Source organism: Pholcus phalangioides, unplaced genomic scaffold (genome assembly GCF_987345545.1).
Source record: "Pholcus phalangioides strain wild (caught in Gottingen) unplaced genomic scaffold, Ppha-v1.0 ptg000004l_1, whole genome shotgun sequence".
NCBI lineage: Eukaryota > Metazoa > Arthropoda > Arachnida > Araneae > Pholcidae > Pholcus > Pholcus phalangioides.
In genome coordinates, this window is record NW_028301597.1 from 19,063,625 (window position 1) to 19,085,930 (window position 22,306).

General features: G+C 32.4%; 1 protein-coding gene across 1 annotated transcript; it reads right to left on the minus strand.

Moving 5' to 3' along the window:
• Positions 1-284: 284 nt before the first annotated feature.
• On the minus strand, positions 285-5,087 carry LOC149086712 (uncharacterized). Its single transcript, XM_089231817.1, has 4 exons — positions 4,902-5,087; positions 3,811-3,887; positions 2,622-2,752; positions 285-530 (listed from the first exon to the last, which is right to left on the minus strand). Exons 1-4 carry the CDS (start codon positions 5,039-5,041, stop codon positions 498-500), a joined length of 381 nt encoding a protein of 126 aa, XP_089087943.1. The 5' UTR covers positions 5,042-5,087; the 3' UTR covers positions 285-497.
• Between the last annotated feature and the right edge of the window lie 17,219 nt (positions 5,088-22,306).

Sequence of the window (22,306 nt, forward strand, 5' to 3'; positions counted from 1 at the left end):
TATATATATATATATATATATAAATAATAACTGCAACATGTTTTGATTTGGACTATTTTTTTTTAATACAGAATAATTAATCATACTTATATAGGAAAACATTTGTCGTATTCAAATGACCTAAATATTGTATCACATTTTAGCATGCCGAAAGTCACTGAATTCTTTTATGAGAGGAAGAAAAATACTGTATTGTGTAACGTGTATAAGGAACCCCCTTTATTTCAAAAATCTGGTCTCAAAAGTAGGAGGGGGTTTCTTACACATGGACAGTATTATAGATATATCTTTTTAATTTTTTATTCAAAATTTTAAGCTCAAAAAATCAGGGGGTTTCCTTATACACGTCAAAATACGGTAATTTCCACAGTTCCAAGCATCATGTTTACAATTAATTGATATAAATGAGCCTTGCAAGGCCTTTCACATGAAGTGATAAATGAACATGAACAAAAAATTGGCTAAAAATGCAATTCGACTTGATTTTTCATCCTGTTCTATTCTCGCTCCAGTTTCCAATACATAGAAACCTGAAAATAATCACAGAATTCATTTTAAGTTATCATTGCCTAAATTGCCGGTATTATACTGTAAAAGTTCTTTCATAAAGTTTGAAAATTGCAATCATTTGAACGAATGCAAACAATAAGCTTATTGGTCGCAAGATTCAAGTTTCATAAAAGAACTTTTATAAAACTTTTATAGTAAAATACCAGCCTTAATCAAATGTAAAATTATGGAACATGAATATGAATACATTAAAGAATATGTTGTACTATGAAATATTTTCATATAAACTCCGGTATATCTGAATTATGAAAATGGAACAGTTGAAACGTAAAAGAAATCATGGTGTTTAGAATTTAAAAATTTTCAAAATTTCAAGATATCACCGGACACGCTGTAACAAAGGATACAGGAAGAGTTTAAGTATGGAAATTTGAATCCACAGATAATTCTTTTTACGCAAATTTCATTACGAAAAATTTATCCGATGCAAATGGCAAAAGACCGTAGTTATATTATTATTATTATTATTATTCGTATATTATTATTATTATTATTATTATTCGTATATTACTATTATTATTATTCGTATATTATTATTATTATTCGTATATTATTATTATTATTCGTATATTATTATTATTATTATTATTATTATTCGTATATTACTATTATTATTATTCGTATATTATTATTATTATTATTCGTATATTATTTTTATTATTAAAAATAGATTTTTATATTGTCAGATACAGATATAGCTCCTATATTATAAATACGGACATTGAATATATTGTGTAGTAGGCCTATGTGAGAAAAAAAATCTTATTTTATGAAATTTGTTTTAAAACAACTGCAATATCAATTTTTCAATAACAATTTGTAGATTGATGATGTCGTAAAACACTAGTGAAATCCCAAGATTCTCAGTAAAAAAATATTTTTTGTTGCAGGAAAAAAATTAAAAATTTGAGAATGATGAAAAATAAAAACTAATTTTCTTCCATTCAGGATGCGATTTACATTGTCATGAATTATTCTGAAACTAGAGATTTCTTTTGTTTGTATCTTCATTACCGGTAAGAAGACTTGCACTTCATACATAATAGTAAAAGTTTTGCCCCCGGTAAACTAGAAATATAATACTGGTGATTTGGTTTGCTTAGACGTTGACCAAAATTGTTGTGACAAATCATTTGATGTAACTAAATGAATTTATTGACAAAGACTGAAATTCTCCAGTTCAATGGTCTATTCATTTGATCGAGAAGAAGTTAACCTTCTACGATTCATCCCCATAAAAAGAATTGAAAATTTAAAAAAAAAACCCGGATTTAAATGTGTGCTGTGTTAGTATATTTTTAATTAAAGCAATACACCAGTACAGCAATTTAATCGATTAGACTGAATTTTTTAATTAGTGAAACTGGTTAACTGTGGGTAAGATATACAGTTTTAATTAATTTTAATGTTATTTATAAGCAGATAAACCTCACTTGGTAAAGTTGAATAGTTTTCACATTGATTTCATTTCCAATCCCCTCAATTTTTTTGGTGCGATTTTATAACCTGTGAACACGTAAAAATTCCGCAGCTCTCAAAAATGACACCAACAAGAAATAAATTATTTCCTAGACAAAAAAGTATTATACGTAAAATACTAAAAAAATTGAGAAAAGGAATAGGTACAATGGGTTTTTTGACCATGTATTTCGCATGTTTATTCAAATATACACTTGACTATAATGGGGTATATCCATTAATAATGAGAAGCAGCTCTTCTTTATGAATGAAAAGATTGCAATATGCGTCACATTTGTTTTTCCTCTCCCCAACGTTAAGAAAATTAAATTATAAATATTCTTATATATTAATCATAGTTTTAGTTCTATATACTATTGAACTTTTTGGTTGAGAAGATTATGCATCTTGTTTTGAACAAATTCTCCTTGACAAAAAACTGAGAAACACATTACGTGAAAAAAAGAAAAGAAATAATTATTCAACAGCTTTAACAACAGTTATTGACTCGAATTTTTTTTTTCTTTTTCGAAATTCACATTCACACAATATTTCAAATCTACATTAAATATCGCATCTTAAATTGGACTTACTCTCTCTTTTGAATTTACGATGGATGTTTGCATATCTTTTTGCACGTATATCGATATTCCTGGCACAATCAAATACAGTTCTTGTATTGCATTCAGGGTGATGGGTTTTCTTGATTCCAAACATGCGAAATCTGAGAAAGAAAAAGAAATGTTTGTGAGTACATTTGAGAACACTGTGATTTATTTAAAAGCGCTCGATGGACTTCTCGAAATCGTTCGATAAAAAAAAATGATATTTGATACAGAGATGAATAAAGATATGCACAGCTATAAAAAAATGTGGCAAATGTAAATTCGACTATTAAATGAAATGAATAAAATAAACATGAAGAACAAAATTTCAAAATTGGACTTGGCCGAATAGGCCCACTGAATGCGCAGATACGTATGTAAGGAATCGGTTTTGTAATGGGACTGTATAACGTTCAAGAACATTGCAAATTTGAAAGGTTACGAAACAAAAATATTTTAAATACAGTAATTTTCACTTTTTTTCGTGATTTAGCTGCTGTGAATTTCACTCATTTAAACAGTTTATAAATTGAAGTTATTCAATGAAACTCAACCTGCATTTTATCCATAAATATTTGGTTGATACTGCAATTATAAATAGTTAAACATAAAATATGTGGTTTTTTTAAACTTCATAAAAGGATCGATTTAACCAAGGTTTTGCTCTTTGCGCTCTCAGATATGCTAGCTATCTAGCAGCAATTAGGGCACTGCACTGGTATGTAGCCTGTTTGGTTAAGCACCGATCTCTGGTTCGAAAAGCTTGAGTTCAAACTTCGGTTATAGCATAAGGGTTTTCAACTGTTGTTCCTCGGAAACCTCGGGGTTTCGCAGTATCACCAGCTGTTAAATTTTCAATTGGTGGTGTAATAAGAATATCTATGATTATAGAAATATTCTTCTTTGCCTGAATTCCAAGAAAGTCTTGAACTAGAATGTCGTAAATCTCTGACAGAAACTTTTGAAAAGCGATTTGGAATAAGTATTGGGCTCATTTAAGTCTATTTGGAGCTGATAATTAGTTTACACACTTCATACGACAAGTAAAAAAATAGGTACAATGTAGAGATGATGAATTTTCGAAAGAATTTAAGATAATTTAAGAATTTAGAAGAATATTTAAGAAATTTTTCTTCAAATAAATTATTTTCTCTACATTGCATCCAGTTTCCCATACCTCTATGTATGTTCGTGTTCTGAAGACTTCTTTCGAAGCAGAAAGCTCTCTTGCCAGAAAAAATAAATTTTATGAATCTAAAAATAAAGTATTGAATACATAATTTAAATTATTTCGTACGCTTTGAATAATATAAAAGTTACTATATCAACAATCGGCAAAAAAAAATTTATTTGCATTTGTTATCTTCGTGAATGATTGAAACCTCTTTGGATGTCGTGGTGTAATGAGGAAAAACGGTAATTGATTCTTATACAAAAACACTCTTTCGAGTTCATAATTTTTTTCATATATTCGTTTACTATTAAGAAAATGCGAAGACGTGATAAAAAAAAAAACTAATGATATACATTATATATTTCTGTGGATTAAAGAAAAGAAGGATGCGATATCGCACACTTTGTGTTTGCGTCAAAAGATAATATTGCTATCTCTTTGCAATGTTTATTTTTGTACTACTTTCGGAGATATCAATTTTGATATTGTTCATTTCACTCCATAATTATCAACAGAAAGGAAAGAACATCACTTTTATAATACTAGAAGGAAAAAAATTTCTTCAAAAAGAAAGAAGGAAGTATCTAAATTATATGTGTTCAGCGATAGTATTAAAAAAAGTCGATAGGGAACGTGACGACGCAACGCGTGAGAAATGGATAAATTAAATTTTCTACATTCTTATAAGTAAATAAGATTCAGCGAGAGAAATAGTAAATATCGTTCAAATATGAAAAAAAAAAGTATATAAATTAGGGGGAGGGAATCTCTTATTTACACCGACGACTGCTGCATTTTACTGATTTGGAAGAATTTAACCCTATCTTACGCGGAATCACATATAAAGCCAAAATAGTTCTCGGAAATGAAAGACATAATTCCGAAACGTACAAAAGCACGTGACATGTTTTATTGGCCATTTTTCTACTGTTTTTTACTTTTATTATTTTTGTTCTTTCTTTTTTGTTGTTTTGTTTTACGAGTGTTGGAGGCGTTCGTTCGGCATTCCTTGAAAGATGTGAAAAAGACAAACGCAAATAAAATAAAAACTCGAACGGAGTCGAAACGAGTCGCGATAAGGTGCCATTACTAACATAATGACTTTTGGAAAACCATAAATGGTTCGCTGGTCTTGGGCATAATGTTGGCACTCAAAAACAGTCGCTCTTTTGACTTTGTAGTTAGATGGCGAGAGCCTTTTCGTCTTCCTTGCATGTGTCGATAACCATTTCATTGATAATCTATAACATTGCTGGAGCTCCGATTTGTTTCATCGAAAGGAAATGCACTCCTAGGAAATTGGTGAGTTGAAAACAATTTTGAGTACAAAATATAAAATTAAAAAGCGGGCATCATTCACTGACTAGAAACGTCTATATATCTATATCATTTACAGTGTTATGTAGAGCTGACATACTAATGTAAATCTTTATATGAAAGATCTCAATGTAAGCAAACTGCCAAAGAAAAAAACATGATGCGAGCCTTGCACCTATAAAATTAGTCAGAACTTCGACGAAACTGTATATGAACTATAAAAAACTAAATAGACTTGAAAAAGATCATGGTAAATATTTTTAAATTTCCGATATAAATCCTAAATTTCAATAAATGATTTCGTTCGCTTACACATGGCATACTTAGAATCTTCGTTTGAGATGTAATTTTACGGTGTAACGACTTTTACGCAAAATGATATAATTTCTGTAGATTGTTATGTGTAAAACTTTTTTTCTAATGAAAAAATATTTGTCAAAATATAGGTTTTTTTTTTCTTTCAGTCGATGTTAAATTTTTTTGCTACTTCATTTCTATGTTACCGTGAATTTATTGACGCATCTCTTGTAATTTTTGAGAAAGCTGTAATGAAATCAGAACAAAGTTATTACGGTGAAAATAACTCAAGGATGAGAACAAATCGGATTTACGTTAGAAACATAAATGCGATCACAGAACTAGCTTTTTGAAATGAACTAGTATTGCGCTGAAGAAAAAGATTTTATTCGTTGTAACCTATTGCCGACGTATTGCAGTTTTTCTTACAACATACTCTTTGAACATATAATTCAGTTTATTTCAATTACACCATGAATGGCACTGCATTGCATTTTCTTCTTTTTTTAAATCATTTTTTATTTTATTAAAAAAACTAATTTAAATATATTCAGTGGATTCCGCTTATAACGTTTCCCAAAATACTGTCATGAAAAAACGTTGCAAGCCGGAAAAAGCTTTAAACGGGAATTTCAGTGAGAATTAGTTAGAGATGGAACTATGAAAATTCAGTGGATTCCGCTTATAATGTTTCTCAAAATACCGTCATGAAAAAACTTTGCAAGCTGGAAAGCGCTTTAAACGGGAAATTTCAGGGTGAATTAGGTAGAGCTGGAACTACGAAAATAGGTCGTACTAAGTGGGAGAGCGTTCTAAGTGGGAGCATTATAAGCGGAATCGACTGCGTATATTTTTTAATTTGCGACGCTGTAATGCAAACTTCTTAATACAATATTTTAATACCTACCAAGTGTCTTGGTATTTATCAACGTGATTTTTGTGATTTTTTTCCCATGAGTGTTTATCATGCAACTCTTGACCCTTCATATCCGACATTGTGAAAATTAAAATGAGAAGAAAATTTTAATAAATTAAAATAAAAGTACAAATGATAAAATAAATATAAAAAGATAATAATAAACAGTTATCACATATAAATTATTTGGTAGGTTATTTTAGTTATAATTAAAGACGAAAAAAACAATGGTTTTCAAACAATTAGTCAGTTTAAAACAAATTATCTAACATTGTGCTTCAGATACAAAGGGTTAAATGATAATTATTTATACTTATCCTTCGATATCTGCGTATATATCACAATCGTAAAATTAAAGTCTTTTTGGAATTCAAAAATGCTCTATAATTGGTGATCATTGCCAGACTGGCTAATCTGGCAATTCGGTCGTCGCTACGAACATTGGAAGAATGAAGATGATATGCCGAAATATTCGAAATGCTGGGGCATCAAATGCTCCTCCAATCTGCCTCTGTCTGCAATAACCTGGAAAAATTAAAATGTAATTAATTGTTTGATTCAAGTATTTGTGGAAAAGTATTTTAGGTCTTAAAACATTGCATGCATTGAAAGTATATATTTTTTAGCTGTTAACCACAACACGTGTGCATGCTAAGACTAAACCTTGTTCTTAAGAAGCATATGTAATGAAATCGAAAAAAGGAAAAGGAGAAAAAAATTTTCAACTAACTTTGGAAAAATTACAGAACGTAATTGTTAGGAATTCGTTTTGGAGGTTGTGACGATCACGCTGAAGCGTTTGTCTCGAATTTGAAGAAGTCAATTTTAAACAAATGAATAAGGTATTCAACAATCAATGTAATCTTATTACTGTACTTAGCAAGTAGGCTAATAGTTCATTGAGCTATGCTTCTTACGTTTAAGGATTGGGTATTGATAATTCCACAAATATTCTCAAAAATGTATGTATTAATGAATGGAAAAATTAGGTATCAATTGAAAAATACCATCGAAAAGCACGGCACTTAAGTTATACTCACGAATCATTTTTTTTAATTTTTTTAACAGTGCTTATCTTAAGAAATGTGTTTAGAGTTCCAACAAATTTTCTGTGGCTGTTAGACGACAAGTAAATCAAGAACTTTTTTCTTAATTGTTGTGAAATTATAACTTGAAGGAGAAAAATATATTCCTGAGCTTTCAAAAATATTTATTATCTATTTTACGGAGGGAAAAACCTTTTCGATTTTCCAGTAACTACGATATTTTAATTCGAATAAGATATCAAATATAAAATTAAAATATAAGTTATTTTAAGAAATACCATATTTGTGAATTACATGCCATTATAATACAGAATGCTACGTGAGCACCTTTTGTGACGCGGAGGTTGTCAAGCCTATATAGCATTTCTTGCCATGTTAATTGCTAACATAAATTTGGAATGCAAAGAAATTTAGAATACAAAAAATGGAATAGAAATTTAGAATGAAAAGAATGGAGGTAAGAATTTGGAAAGTAAAGGAAACCTTTAGAGAGATATAGATGGCTTCTTTCTCAGCCAGAGATATCAAGGAAACAGTTATTTTCCGGATATTATGCTGAGGTGAGCTCGGAAAGAAAAGTCATCACGTCTCCGCCGGGACTCGAACCCAGGCCTCTTGCATACCGGGCAAGCATGCTATCATCTACACCACTGTAGGCAGATCCATGTGTCTCCAGTGGTGTAGATGGTAGCATGCTTGCCCGGTATGCAAGAGGTCTGGGTTCGAGTCCCGGCGGAGACGTGATGACTTTTCTTTCCGAGCTCACCTCAGCATAATATCCGGAAAATAACTGTTTCCTTGAAAGGAAACCTTTTTTTAGTAAAAAATAATTTATTGATTTTATTTCTATTTGGCCACTACACTTTGCAATCGAATTTGTGTGTGTGTGTGCGTGTTTTTTTTTCATATATGTTCTTGCATTAAATTACGAGTGATCCAGAATTCTCGACCCATTTCGAAAAAATACAGTGGATCCCGCTTATAACGTTTTTCAAAAACTGTCATTAAAAACGTTATATGGAAGAAAACGCTTTAAACAGATAATCTTAATGAGAATTAGAGTTGAGACCATGAAAATAAGTCGTACTAAGCGGGGAAAATGTCTTAAGTGGGAACGTTATGAGCGGGACCGACTGTATGTAAAAAACTGTTATAGATAGAGACAAAACTCTTAAAATATTTGAAAGAGATTTCAAAGTTTTTTTAAGTTTCATCTATTTTACTTCCATTCTTTGTAACACCCTTGTTACAAATAACATGGCAAGAAATGCTATATGCGGGGGCTTGACAACCTCCGCGTCACGAAAAGTGTGCAAGTAGAAATTTTTCAGTAAGTTAAAAAAAATTTTTGATGCCATTTTGAAACCAATTTTAAACCATTTCTTTGGCAGCTTTCTTAGTTTGTAATCTTATATACGGGTACCAGCTTTTTTATATGTATAAAAGTATATTTTTTTCCAAAACAGGTCCAGTTTTCTGGACCACGCTGAAGACGTTATACATATTCATATTTTTCACCAAATTATCTGCCACTGTTAAAACGCAAATTATTTAAGAATTCTTTTTGGTGCTTACATCACACAATTTTTCATGTTCTTTCTTTTAGTTTGTGCTAAAATTATTTCATTTATATCTCGAAGGAGAAAAAAAAAGTTATTTCACTTCGGAATATCACACTATACTTGAGGCGAAAGAATCACATTTTTCCATCGATTGTGGTATTTTAATCCGATTAAAATATCCACCAAAGTTACACGTGTCAACGTTGGTCACTACTAGTTTGAAAATGCGAAAACACCTTCATTTGAGAAGGTAGATGTACGACAGAAAAAGAAAAAAAAAACTCAGCGTAATCACCTTTTGATGATTCAGGTAAAATACGCCATATCGGTTCAGCTTGAGTCGTAATCTCTGCAGGTAAAAAAAAATCGTACAGAGAACTCCTATGTGATACTGGAACCCTACTTCAGAGAAATCGCGCCGGCTTGAGAAATTTTATTATATTGACGCAGCGGCGGAATAGCGCCTGTTATCAAGAACCTGAGTTACTCCACCTGCTGGTAATAAAAATCGCATCTACCTTGCGTCAGAAATGAGCTCGAGATAAAGATTGTGAAATAATACCTACCCTATGCTGCGAGTTGAAATAACATGAAATAAAATAACACTGTAGGATATTATACCTGCAAAACCTCCACAGATTCACCCCGATTAAAAAAAAACAGTCTTTCTGATGCGTTCGAGGTGAAACATGTAATTTTTATGAATTACTGCATTCACATTAATATTTTCATAAATATGTATTCATTTACGAACTTAATAAATACAATCGACGCTCGTTATAGCGACCATTCCATTACAACGACCGGTAGAATAATTCCCAAATGTTTTCATAAAATTACCATCTTTTACTTTCGTTATTACGACCCTCCCAATATAACGTCCGTTTTCAACGGGATAGGGGGTCGTTATATCGAACGTCGACTGTATATGGTCTCCCTCGATAGTATTTTGAATGGTTTCTATATTTTTTAATGATATCAGTCATAATTTTCCTTTGACTTGTGGAATTAATTTATCATATGACTAGAAAAACAGGAAGTTTAGGCATTAAAAATTATTTAAAAAAATAGGCACTAAGAAAAAGGCATTTATAATTAATGTAAAAAATGAAAAATAAGTGAAAATCACACACACACACACATAAGGGTCCGAAAAATGGCTGAAAAAATTACTCCAACAGTGTTTCCATAGTAGTTCATACTAAGTGTATTATTCGCCTAACCAAGTTGATGCTATCATGCCGAAAAGAAGTTATTGTGATCCTTCAAGCTTAGGTCGGAAATCAAGCTTAGCTTATGCTTATTGATTTTAGAAGTTTGATAGTTGATTATTGGGGGCATATTTTTTTTGCGTATTTCGATATTTTTATGTGATAGATTACATTTTCAAAATTTTAAGGTATATTCAGCATATTTCATAATTTGGGATAAAAAGTAAATTTTTTCCTCTCTATACCTATCCCACTTCAGACTGGTTTTTTCGGGAGCTCTTAGGGCTAGGATTTTTATGTACTAAAAACGGAACGTCGTTGCTGATTGGTAAAAAAATCCTGAAATTCAGGTTCATCAACCAATCAGCAATATTAACCCTTCAATGACACTGGCGTGTGGCTGTAAATAGATTAATTATCTGATGATGGTAATGTGATAATTGGAAAAAAACTGGCTAAAATCGTATGTTTTTAGCGTTTGTGGGAAATTTTGAGAGTTTTTTTTTTATCAAATAAAAATAATTATTTACAATTTTTTTTTTAATTTGTGCAATTTTCCAACGCTAACTACAGTAGCTAGGCATTACAGGTGATAATACTGGTAATACAAGTGGCTAGGTAGTTTTACGTATAGGTGGCAGCACATTAATTCTGAATTTGTGAGTGAAAAACTTATTCGAAAGAGGAATTTTTCAGAGAAATTGTGGCTCGATGAGATTAGTTGGTAAAACAAAGAATTTCTATTCATACAATAAGTAATGGTTCAAAATAGTTTAGACTTCATCAGCACTTCTCATAATGATATACTAATGTTATTTGAGATAAGAATGAAAAACAATTTAGGACATATTTTTCGTTTTATAGGGCATATTCAGTTTTTTAAGAGCATAAATGCATTTTTTAGAAGATTTTAGAGCATAAAAATCTTAGCCCAATATAATAGCCTTTTTACCACAGTATTTGAATTTTCGAGTCCATTAGCCCATGCACACACATTTTCAGAGTTAATTTATTTTTGATTATTCGTACCGTTAATGTTCTAAAATTCAAGAACAATACTTAGTCAATAATTGTATTAATTATATTTTAATTAAAATCCGTTCTTACAATCTCAATGTGAATTTGATGGTATGTTGATTTCTATCTGAAAACACTGTATATAGCAGAAATTAAATCTTTGTCACTTTTATGCTTGGCAATACCAAGTTTTGTCAGATTTCTAACTTTTAAGCATTAACACCTATTTGCGTTTCGCGTTAAGGGAGGTGTGTGGCGGGGGGCTTTCCAATAAGAACTGATACTAGGAATTGAAATTTTTATAAAGAGCAATTCTTTTGAGGTTCTCGAAACATAAAATATCCGAGTATTACATAATGACATCTACGACGATTCCCGGATAAACATAATACATTGTGGAAATAGGCATTTACGGTAAGGAAAAGACTATTATAAAATCATTATACGTGTGAAAAAATGATAATAAATTTTCCTTCGTTAAAAAAAATAGGCGAAAAATTAAAAAAAAAAGGCATTTATGGCATTTTGCCTGAACTTTCGAGCTATACATATGCCTATGAGAAATCCAATGTTGTGGCATTATAGCAAATTACAATAATATGAAAAAACGACTCAGTTGATACGTAGGAATAAAAAGGGATTTCTCTTCGATACCATTTCTGCCCCATAAATTATATTAATGAGTCAAATAGATTTTATATGAATATAATTTCTTTTTCACTGGTAATATCGATACACATTGATGTTTTATGTTTTCATCAATGTAAAGAAAGTATTCAAAAGCGAAAATTTGAATAGAGTAGCCTACCTTGGAGGAAAAAATCTGTTCAAATTTAACTCTTTGAGGATTCCAAGCAGTGAAATTGTATTTGAGCTTTTGATTGATGGGCATCTATTAAAAAAAAGAATATAATTACAAAAAGGCATATTATACATGCATTGAATACAATTGAGTAGAATACGAAAAATATGTTTTAATGGTGTCGTTTCATCAACCCCCCCCCCCTAAGAAAATATTAATAATAAAAATTGACATTTAACTGAAATTAAAACAGGCATTTTATTGAAATTGATTTCTAGTTGTACGAAAAAATATTAGTACTGTAGGCCTACACATATTTATAATTCATGCAGGAAATTCATTCATCAATTGAAAATTGTGTCTTAAAATTAATCGATGTTATTGATATCATGTAAATCGAACACAGAAAATAAGAGAATGTTGCCAACCTTGACATCCTTCTAATGAACTAATAACGGTTTATATCGATTTGTAATATATATGACGCGATAAAATATTACGCATGATCTTATATACCAACATTGTTTTAATTTTTTTTGTATTGTGTAGTTTATTTTAATGTGCTGTTTTCACGACACGTAGAGTGAACTTTACTAGATGTGTTCATTTTCACTTTCTTTAATACATAGCAGTTTTGAGCTTGCTAAAATTTTTCCCGTAATTTCGTATCTTCACCAGATGTTTTATTTTAATTCAGAAAGTGTCCAGTATCTCTAGCTATGATATTAACCCAGACACTTTGGTTCTATTTTGGTCTCTTCGATATAATAAAATATAAAGGAAATACCTCGGCTAACGAGGGTGATTCGTTCCGGAATCGCGTTCGCTAGCCGACATATTCGTGTGCTGAAACGCGATTTCCTGTAGGTTTCTATGTAAAATCGTTTGATTCGCTCCAGAAACTGCCCAAAGTTGGAAAATAAATCTTTTGAAACTCCAAGATGCATTGGTGTACGGAGGGGGGGAGGGGTTAACCCCCCACCCTTGAGCCAAGATTATAGTGTTATTTTGCAGGAAAAAATGTAAACCCCGAGAAGGAAAAAAATCTGAAACCCCCTCGAGAAAATTGTGCGTATATGCCAAGGTGTAATAGAAAAGACAAAATCTGACCAAAGGTTGCAATGAACAGCTTCGAAATAGGATAAATGAGAATTTATAGGAAGATGAGAGATGAAGATCCCCAGCTTTAGTCTACTAAAGCGCTGGTGGTGACGCAACTTAGTCGAGTTCGTAGGTGTCCCCATCAATTTGTAATTCAGTTAGATCATTTGTGTGTCTGATACATGCAAATGGAAAAGATAAGCTTCCACAATGCCCAAAATGTTCAATATGATGCTGAATGCCTTTTACTTAGGGAACGCGATAAAATAGACTCCATTTTTTTCAATGCATTTTGTGTATTAGCTGAATCTATCATTTCATTTAAAATGTTTCAAATAGTTTCAGAAAGGGAAGTGTAGTCACATCTGAAATAAAACTCAGAGGCGGACATTAGTTAATCGGACTCGAGTGAGCGTAACTCTGATCAGGATCGGTGCCAATATTCATCTCACGACGCTGCTGTTTTATGTTAGCGTGTGCATCCATATCAACGAAAATTTTCGTTAGCCGAAACAGAGGGCGTATTCGTTAGTCGAGGCGGAAAAATCACGAAAAAAATCTTCGTTAGCCGAAAAATTCGTAAGCCGAGATATCTATGTATAGTATAGTCCTCCTACCACGAGATGAGATTTGGCTACGGCACGTCATGTCACGTCAAACGATTCTATTTTATTCTAGAAGGACATGCCAATCGTGAAAGCTCAGTCACTGATGAACTTTTCTCTATGTGCAGTCGTTTTACCAAAAAAAAAAAAAAAAACAAATTGAATAAAATCATCCGACGTGACATGACGCAGCGAAAATTCATCTCGTGGTCGGAGGATTATATGTGAGCTTCTCACATTATGAAATGTCAGGTGAAAATGAACATTATCGGAAATAGAAGAGTTTTAGGATCAGGAAGAGGATGTCTGAATTTCTAGAGTGAATTACAGAATTATAGAATAGACTTAAATGCCTTAAATGCTCAAATTTCTATTTCATGTTGATTATTTTTTCAATTTAGGATTTAAAAGATAAATTTTTATAGTACTTGTTTTTTTTTTGTAATATTTAAATGTATTGAATATGCAAATTGTGTGCTATACTTTTATCTCCTATCATTTCAAAAAAAAAAAAAAAAAAAAAAAAGGTTAAAATTAGAAATATATATGTGGAACACACACTAGCAATGTTTGAAAAAAGTGTTTTACTCATATGCAAAACTTCACATTTAAGAGTTAATCCTAAATCCTGTGACAGATTATAGTGGTTTTTGTTAAATTATATTACCATACTATAATTTCTAGAATACAAGATGTGGAAGAGAATCACAATAATAGGTATGAAGCTCATACATTATTGAGCGAGTCGGAAATTTTTTCTAGAAGTGTCAATATTTTTTGTGTCTTCATGCGGAAGCTGCAAATACAGTCTTGGGCACATTGCGTTCTTCTCTTTTCAAATCATCAGATTTCCTAGGTGGCACCAAATAATTGACGAATAGAATAAAAAAAATCGTTTTGTATTCTATTCGCGACGAGTCTGTTTTGGAATTTACCTGAAATGAAGATTTCAACATTAAATATCTGAACATCGTGGAATGCTATTGAAAAAAAAAAATTTCCTGAAAAAATCCTTAAGTAGGCCTAAATTTTAAACATAAAAGTACTCTTAAGTGCATAGGTGGATACAGAGTGGAAGGCGAAGGGCTGCAATCACCCTTCCCTCGTTCAGTGAAATAGTTGTATTATTAACATAAGGCGGCAAGAGACATTTGCTCCCCCCCCCCCCCACGTTCGCAATACACACCCTCGGCTCAAAGGGTGTGTATCGCTTATGCTTCAGTGAGTGCAGTCGATATAAATCATAACAGGTCCGACTGAATGTATTTTTTTTCACATTTTATCTATTTCACATTACCTTAATGACACTTGAGGCCCTTTGAAAAGTATCAGTTCAAATAATGAAAAAGTAATTTGTTAAAACAAAATTTCAAATGTAAACAAAATTTTCTGATATCATATCTTTTAGAATTTTTTCCAAAATCCATAGCAATTCTTTCCATGCAGCAATAAATAAATTTAGAAAACTAATGGAATTCTAGACCAATTTCTTTGCATTAGAAAGGGAAATTAGAGGACGTAGCTAATACCATTTTAAAATTCTCTAGAAGCAATAATAAATCTGTGATTTAAATGCAGGAAGACGTGTTTATTCCAAAGATACTGAAAGCTTGTTTTCTCAAAAATGGCACATTTGGGATTCTTCTCAGAGTTGACATTAAATCTTGCCTCTCGGTCGTTCGTTCCCGACCTCCTCCCCTGTTGTTTTTCTTTTGCTTTCCTGTTTTCATTTTGGAAATGGCTCCACACAGTGATGTCTTAGTATTCGCCAGAGACATCTAGAAATATACGAGGTACCCTTTTTTTTACGACTAGGAGCTGGGTGGAGTTAGCCAAGTAAGAAGCATCGTAAACTGAAGTCCCTGAACTTGCTATTGGTGGATCAGTGAGTCTGGAAGGATGAAGGTGGATCAGAAAGAATGTAAAAGTAAGTGGTAAAGAAGGCGTCTTCTATCTCCAGCGATAAAATACTTCCAGCAACACACACAGAAAAGGTCAACAAGGAGAAAAATAGCGTGAAAAATTTTCCATGGCTCTATTCTTGAATATGATATTACTGACCTTTTCCCTTTTCTTTATTTTCAACCCTGTGGTATATTTAGCTGAGGTAATATTAGTTCAGGGTCTAGTTACCAGTTTTGTCCAGAGTGGACAATTGGTTATGCATCCTACTTGAAAAATTTAGGGATCACCGATCTGACTATAAAACATGAATTTTATTGCTTTCTATTTCAAAAGAAAGTTCTAAATATCATCTATATAGATATGAACGGAATAATGTCCTCGGAGAAACGTAAGAAAAGCATTCTAGATAGAGCGAATCTTTTTATATTTTGGTATTTAGATGTTTATTTCTGAATGCGTGTTTGCCTAATCTGCAATCAAAGAACGGTTGTCCAGCTGTGAGGGGTGCGCCAATCTAAAGAATATACAATACTGTGCATACTATTTTTTTTCCTTCAAACACACACAAACTACATTTTTTTTCCTGGGCATGCAAAACCATTATTTTTTTGAGTTATAAACTTGCAAAATAACCACAAATAAGGAAAGGCATTCAGAATCGCTTTTCATAGAATATGAATAAAAGAATATTGTGCCAGACGTATTTTCTGACGGACTTCGATGTGAAAGACCCCTCTTTTATTTTTAATAAATCAAATGAAGTGTTTAGAAATGTTGAAGTTAAATGTGATCTCACATACATTTAATGAACGTGTTAGTTCCAATCTTTGCTCACTCAATCGCTTTATTATATATCTTGTATAAATGCTTTATCAAAATGAAAATCCCAATAAGAATACCTCATTTAAAAATAAAATAAAAATTTATTTTTCAAAGTTCAGTAGATAAATACTGCAAGGATTTTTCGTCTCATGAAGTATTTGAAATATTCTTTCCACTGCAGCTAACTTTGAGAGATTTCCTTAGAACCCTGCAATATTTCGTTTCTAACCCTCAAAATTACAGATATTCGTTGAAAGTTTCAATGCACAGTGCATTTGTGAAGTCCTCAGAATGAAATTACATTTTGCTATTAACCAGTGATAAAAATACGTTAAAAAATATGGACTTACATGACCCGTGGATTGCAGATTATACATAAAATTATACCAATTCGTTTGTGGAGGATGACAGTCTGTGGAAAATGAGAATGTGTGGTTTTTCGAAAGACGGTGGCACATCTAACAGATGAAGGGTGATTGTTTTCACGGCAAAGCAACCATGCGTGTAAGAAAGTGAAGGTGCAGACTTTATACGACTTATGGAAACATTGCTCTGATGTTATCAAAATACGGAGAAAATCTTGTGGCTTTGTTAAAATTTATTATTTTACTGAAACGTTTTTGAAGTCATTGTCATTTTTAATCAACATCAAGACTATCATAGTATTCAGGTGATTTTTTTTATCAATTCATCAATTGCTGGCACCCGTCATTTTTCACGCACAAGATCCAATTATACCGTTAAAATCGTTTTCCTATGAAATTTCCTCGATTTGTGAATGTTTCGTATGATAAGAAAAACGTTAAGCAAATATGCTGGCTGCTGTATTTTACTCAAGATGAATGGTCAGAATGACCACAAAAACTGAATTGAACGGATGTATCTTTTCTGCTGAGAAACCGTTAGTTAAAATTTTGTAACCAACCCAAGTGGAATGCCCGATCAGCGTGATAGTGGATATATTTATCCTCTGAATACGGCGCCGACAGTGTGTCGAAACGCGTTAAGAATTCGTGGCTTTTTACCGGTTTTTTTTCGGTTCCTTATGTAATTATATCAAGGAAAGAGTTATTACTTCTCCATATTTTAGACGATAAGGTATGATCCTAATACTGGAATCCAGGGGTCTTCAACGGTTGACACAACGCGGGCCACATTTGATGTTTTTACATACGAGGACTTAAAATATACTTTTATATATCTACAATATATATTTCCTTTCAAAAATATCCGTGTCATCAAGACAATGCCCAAAATCAGACCAGTTCATAAATTTTCCAAATTTTGGACTTTGGTACAACAAACTTGAAATGCTAATTGGCATAACGTAAATACGTTAGTAGGTAAATACGTGATGGTAGTAAATTATGGTGTGCTCATTGTTAGAAAATTTATATTCACATAAGTAATTTCAGAATAGTAATTTAAGATGAAAGAAAAGGTTTTCTGCTCATTATCTGTGTAATATTTATCCACGCCAGCGTTTCTCAACCTATATATGGTTCACGAAGATGAAAGATGTTGTTTTCAGTTAGACACAGAAATGTGGTTATAATTAAATGAAAATTATTAATTCGTTCGAAGATTTTTTGACAACTGGCTGTTGCGAAGATATATTTTGGAAAGAGAGAAAATTCAAAACTCTCTGCCCCTGCGGGGAATCGAGCCCACGTCCTTTCACTTTCCGGGTTATTCACTCCCGGGTCACTTATTAACTGATAATAAGTGATAACTGATTAATAACTGATATAACAGTTGCATAACTCAAATTTCTAGAGGGCTACTACATCAATCATTCCATTAACTGTGCGGAAATAGGCCATACTTCCCAATCTGATCAAGCACAAAAAGTGTGAATGAAAAATTCGTACAAGAAGTTCCTACCGGCGAGAAAAGTTTAGACACACTCTCCACCTCTATAAATTTTTGAAAAACCGAGAGATGAGAGGTTTTGAAATTGTACGTACGTATTTCGGTCGTGGAACGTATCACGATCCTGAAAAACCATGATTAAATATCATCAGTAAAAATCAAAATTAAACGTGAAAAATTGTCTTTTTGATATGATTGATACCAGTTATATTTCCCGTATGTAAATACCGGTTACTGATAAAGGGCACGTGAATTTTTTATTTAAGGCCACATGGTATAATTACACTGGCCCTACACATAGGCCCACAATAATAACAGTAGCGCGGCATGAAAAGTCATCGCAACCGATGTTAGTCGATGTTGAATCGTACAAAGCTATTGCTTTCCTTCAGAAATATACAGAGTTAGCATAACTGAATGACACGATTTCAAAAATTCATATATATATATATATATATATATATATCTTTTTTTTCAAAAATAATTACACATAATACTATCCCCCCCCCCCTCAATGCTATGTATAGAAGCACGAATGTTCAATATCATTGGGGAAGAAAAAGAACATCGGAAATGTTTTTTGAATGACTTTGGAGCTTTTGAATGAAATAACTTTACCGATGTTAGTCTATGGAAGTTATTTTCCTCTATAATGCTTTGACACGTATTTCAATAAGGATACACATTCGCGTTTCAAGCAAAACTTAAATAGCAAAATCCAACCAGCTGATAAAAAAAATGAAAATTACACGTTGGTGTTTCTGGCATGCGGCGGAGGGGGGGGGGGAACGATACAATCAGTGATACATAAGAAAATACTTTTTTTCTATCACCTATTTTCTCTAACCTTTTTCTTCCAGTTATCAAATGCTTATTGTGTGAGCCTTTCCTAGCACGACAAACATCTAATCTGTAATCAAGTTTATTTCGCACATTTTGTACAGTCAATGGTTTAAAAAGTGGTTCAAAATGCAGCACTGATGGGTTCTTTAAATTCTTGATTGTTTAAGGCAATTTGCTGAAAACACTCAACTACAGATTAGATGTTTGTCGTGTTGCGAGAGGTTTACACATCAAACATTTGTAACTAAAAAAGGAAAAAAAAAAAAAACGTTGAAATGTTTTTCTTTATTTTATGCATCAGTGATTATATTACGAGCGATAGTTTTGAAAATACGAACTTTTGAAATCGGGCCATGCATTTATGCTACCCCCTGCACAATAGACCCAGAGTTAACGTGCGCGAGTATAATTTCGATGAATATTGCATGCTTACACTCGGAGGAGCCTACACTAATCAAGGTCCGCGGAACACTTCTGAGGTTCTCTATCAAAAAGTGTGCAATGAAAGTATCTATATTGTACAAATACATATTCAATCATTCATTTCATTTCAATTCATCTCGTAATTCCCCGCGAAGTAAAAAGTTAGAAACCTCTGCCATATTGTACGAAAGTCATGCAAGTAGGTCTTAAAGCGAGAGAAATGCTGTTGGGGCGTTATATTGCAGCTCCGTTAGCGCCATTTTTTTCCGCAACCTACAAAAACATTACATCCAGCTGTGCAGAGTAAACAGCAACGTCGACTATCCCCAATGAGAGCCCCAGTTTCACCGATGAAACTTGGAGCACTATGTATGCTGAAAAAAGCAGCACATTTTTTATCCGTGTTTCCTGTTTATGTTCGGAGATTTTGAGAATTCCACACATCGGTGCAAACATCGTGAACGCATGTTGAACAGTGCTAAACACTAAACTCGACACTCTTTGTTTAATGATCTATTAGCCGTTTCTCACTGATGCTGCAGATTTATTCATTAGCATTTTTAGTGGAAGATTCAAACACAGAAACGAATTTACCATTTATTAAAGCATTTGAATTATCTATTGCAGTAGCCTACTGTACTTGGAATTTAGACAATGTGGCTTATGTAATTTTCAAAGCTGATTTTTGGCTTTTGTAGCCTACACACATGATGATGTAGCATAATTTTCTTCTTCTGTTGACTTTCCTATAAAAATTTAAATTCCTCACATGTATAAATTTAATGAAATATGAAATATTAACGAGATATCGATCGGCACAAGGGGATAGAACCGAAAAATGGCCGCAATGTCAAGATAAATATAACGCAGTGTAGCTTTGTATGCACAATCTTCATCTCTTATATCGGGATTTTCATTCATCCCTTTTATTTAACTATGGTCATTTTATCGCATGAGGGGTATCTGAAATGAGAACTACGATTTCAGAGAGAGACAGAGAGAGAGAGAAAATCCGATTCTCCGAAAATATATATTAGGCCTATATATGTGGTCCATCACCATTGATTACGGTCATGAAACCTACTTCCTCCAGCAGGGCCCTTAGGCTGTGATCTTTTGGCGAGCTCCTAGCCAGATTTTCCACATAGTGGAAGTTGGAGCCCTGTCAATCCTTTCCTCGTGGGAGTCATGATTACAGTATCTGATTTTGATGTATTGTAGAAATATTCGCAATCTGGCGGAACACATTGAAAGCTTAATCTTTGGAATTTTTCTTATCTTCGTTGTTAATTCTCATATAAATAATCAATTATTTATTTTGGTTTTAAACCGTGAATTACTCTAAACCAGAGATTATTAACCTTTTTTCCATCCCGCACCCCTAGTGTAATCATCCCACATTCCCCTTGGATAATTGTTAGTAAGTTTTCAATTGTAATCAGTTTTCTATTCGTTATATGTATATATTTTGAATCGATTAAATTAATTATCTATGTTAGTTAATTTCATATACTATTTTACTTATCATTTAGTTCCTTTTCGTGGCTACTATTGATATTTAATTTTGGCTTATTTTTTTTCGAATAAATTCAAGAACTAAACTTAAAATATCACTGTTTTTTAACATTTTTCAAAATTTTGGAAAAAGATTCACTTATTGATTTCAGTGGGTACAAAAATATACGGGGTGCTTTGTAAGTCCTAACTCGGCATATATCTTATCAAACGTTCGTTGACGTGAAATGGTTAAAATTTAAAAAATGCTATAAATGTGTTCAAAAATCACTCCATTTTACATGGATGCCCTGTCCTAAAAACCCACTTAGAAAGTTAATGCCCTGCTACTTCTGAGGCCAACAAAAAATAGTTTCCACGTTTTTAAATGAAATGATATCGTAATAAGTTTCTAATTCGCTAATATATTTGAATTCAAAAACTGGGGAGAAAAGTTAAGAAGGAACAGAGTATAAACCAACGGATAATCTTCCCTTTCCTCATTTATGCTGTTATTTCCAAACTTTTCTCCAAAATATTTCAATTCAAATATCTCAGCAAATATTGCACTCAGAAACAAATTTTTGGCATCAGAAGAGACAGGGCAATGAATTTCTAATCGCGTTTTTAAGATAAAGTGTCCATATTAAAATTTAGATTTTTATTTTTATTTTGTGACATACTGTATTTCCTATCTCAAAACTGGTGCAGGGTGTTTTTGAATACATTTTGAGAATTATTTAAATTGAAACCATTTTCCTACGATGAACGATTGATGAAATAAAAGCCGAGTTAGGGCTTGAGGACGCCCTGCATAACTGTTTGGCACTTGATTAAATTTTTTGACGTTTTTCCTGAGTTATCATGTCTAAGCTGAATATGCTATTAACACGAGGTCCTGTTTCATCAAGAAATGGGATCAACGAATTTCTGAAGTTTCTGGTTCGAAAATTCGATGTAAAAATATGCAATGTCACTGTTTGTAAGTTGTTGAGTCCAAGATTGGTCTTATTTTTTTTGTAAGACACCATCTCGTTGAAATTCGAAATAAAGAAGAGCTTTGCGAGTGTATCAGTATAACAAGAAACTTTTCTTCTTTGAAAGCTCTTCGGGTTCCGAGATTTTTAAAGGGCTCCGTGGCGTTTGATCATGCGGAACACCAGTTGGAAACCCATGACCTACACGACAGGAGCGTGTTTCTCCCTGATCATTTTTTCGGTGCAGCTTCGAAAATATCAGTAATTCGATTTCAACTTCTGCTAGCAA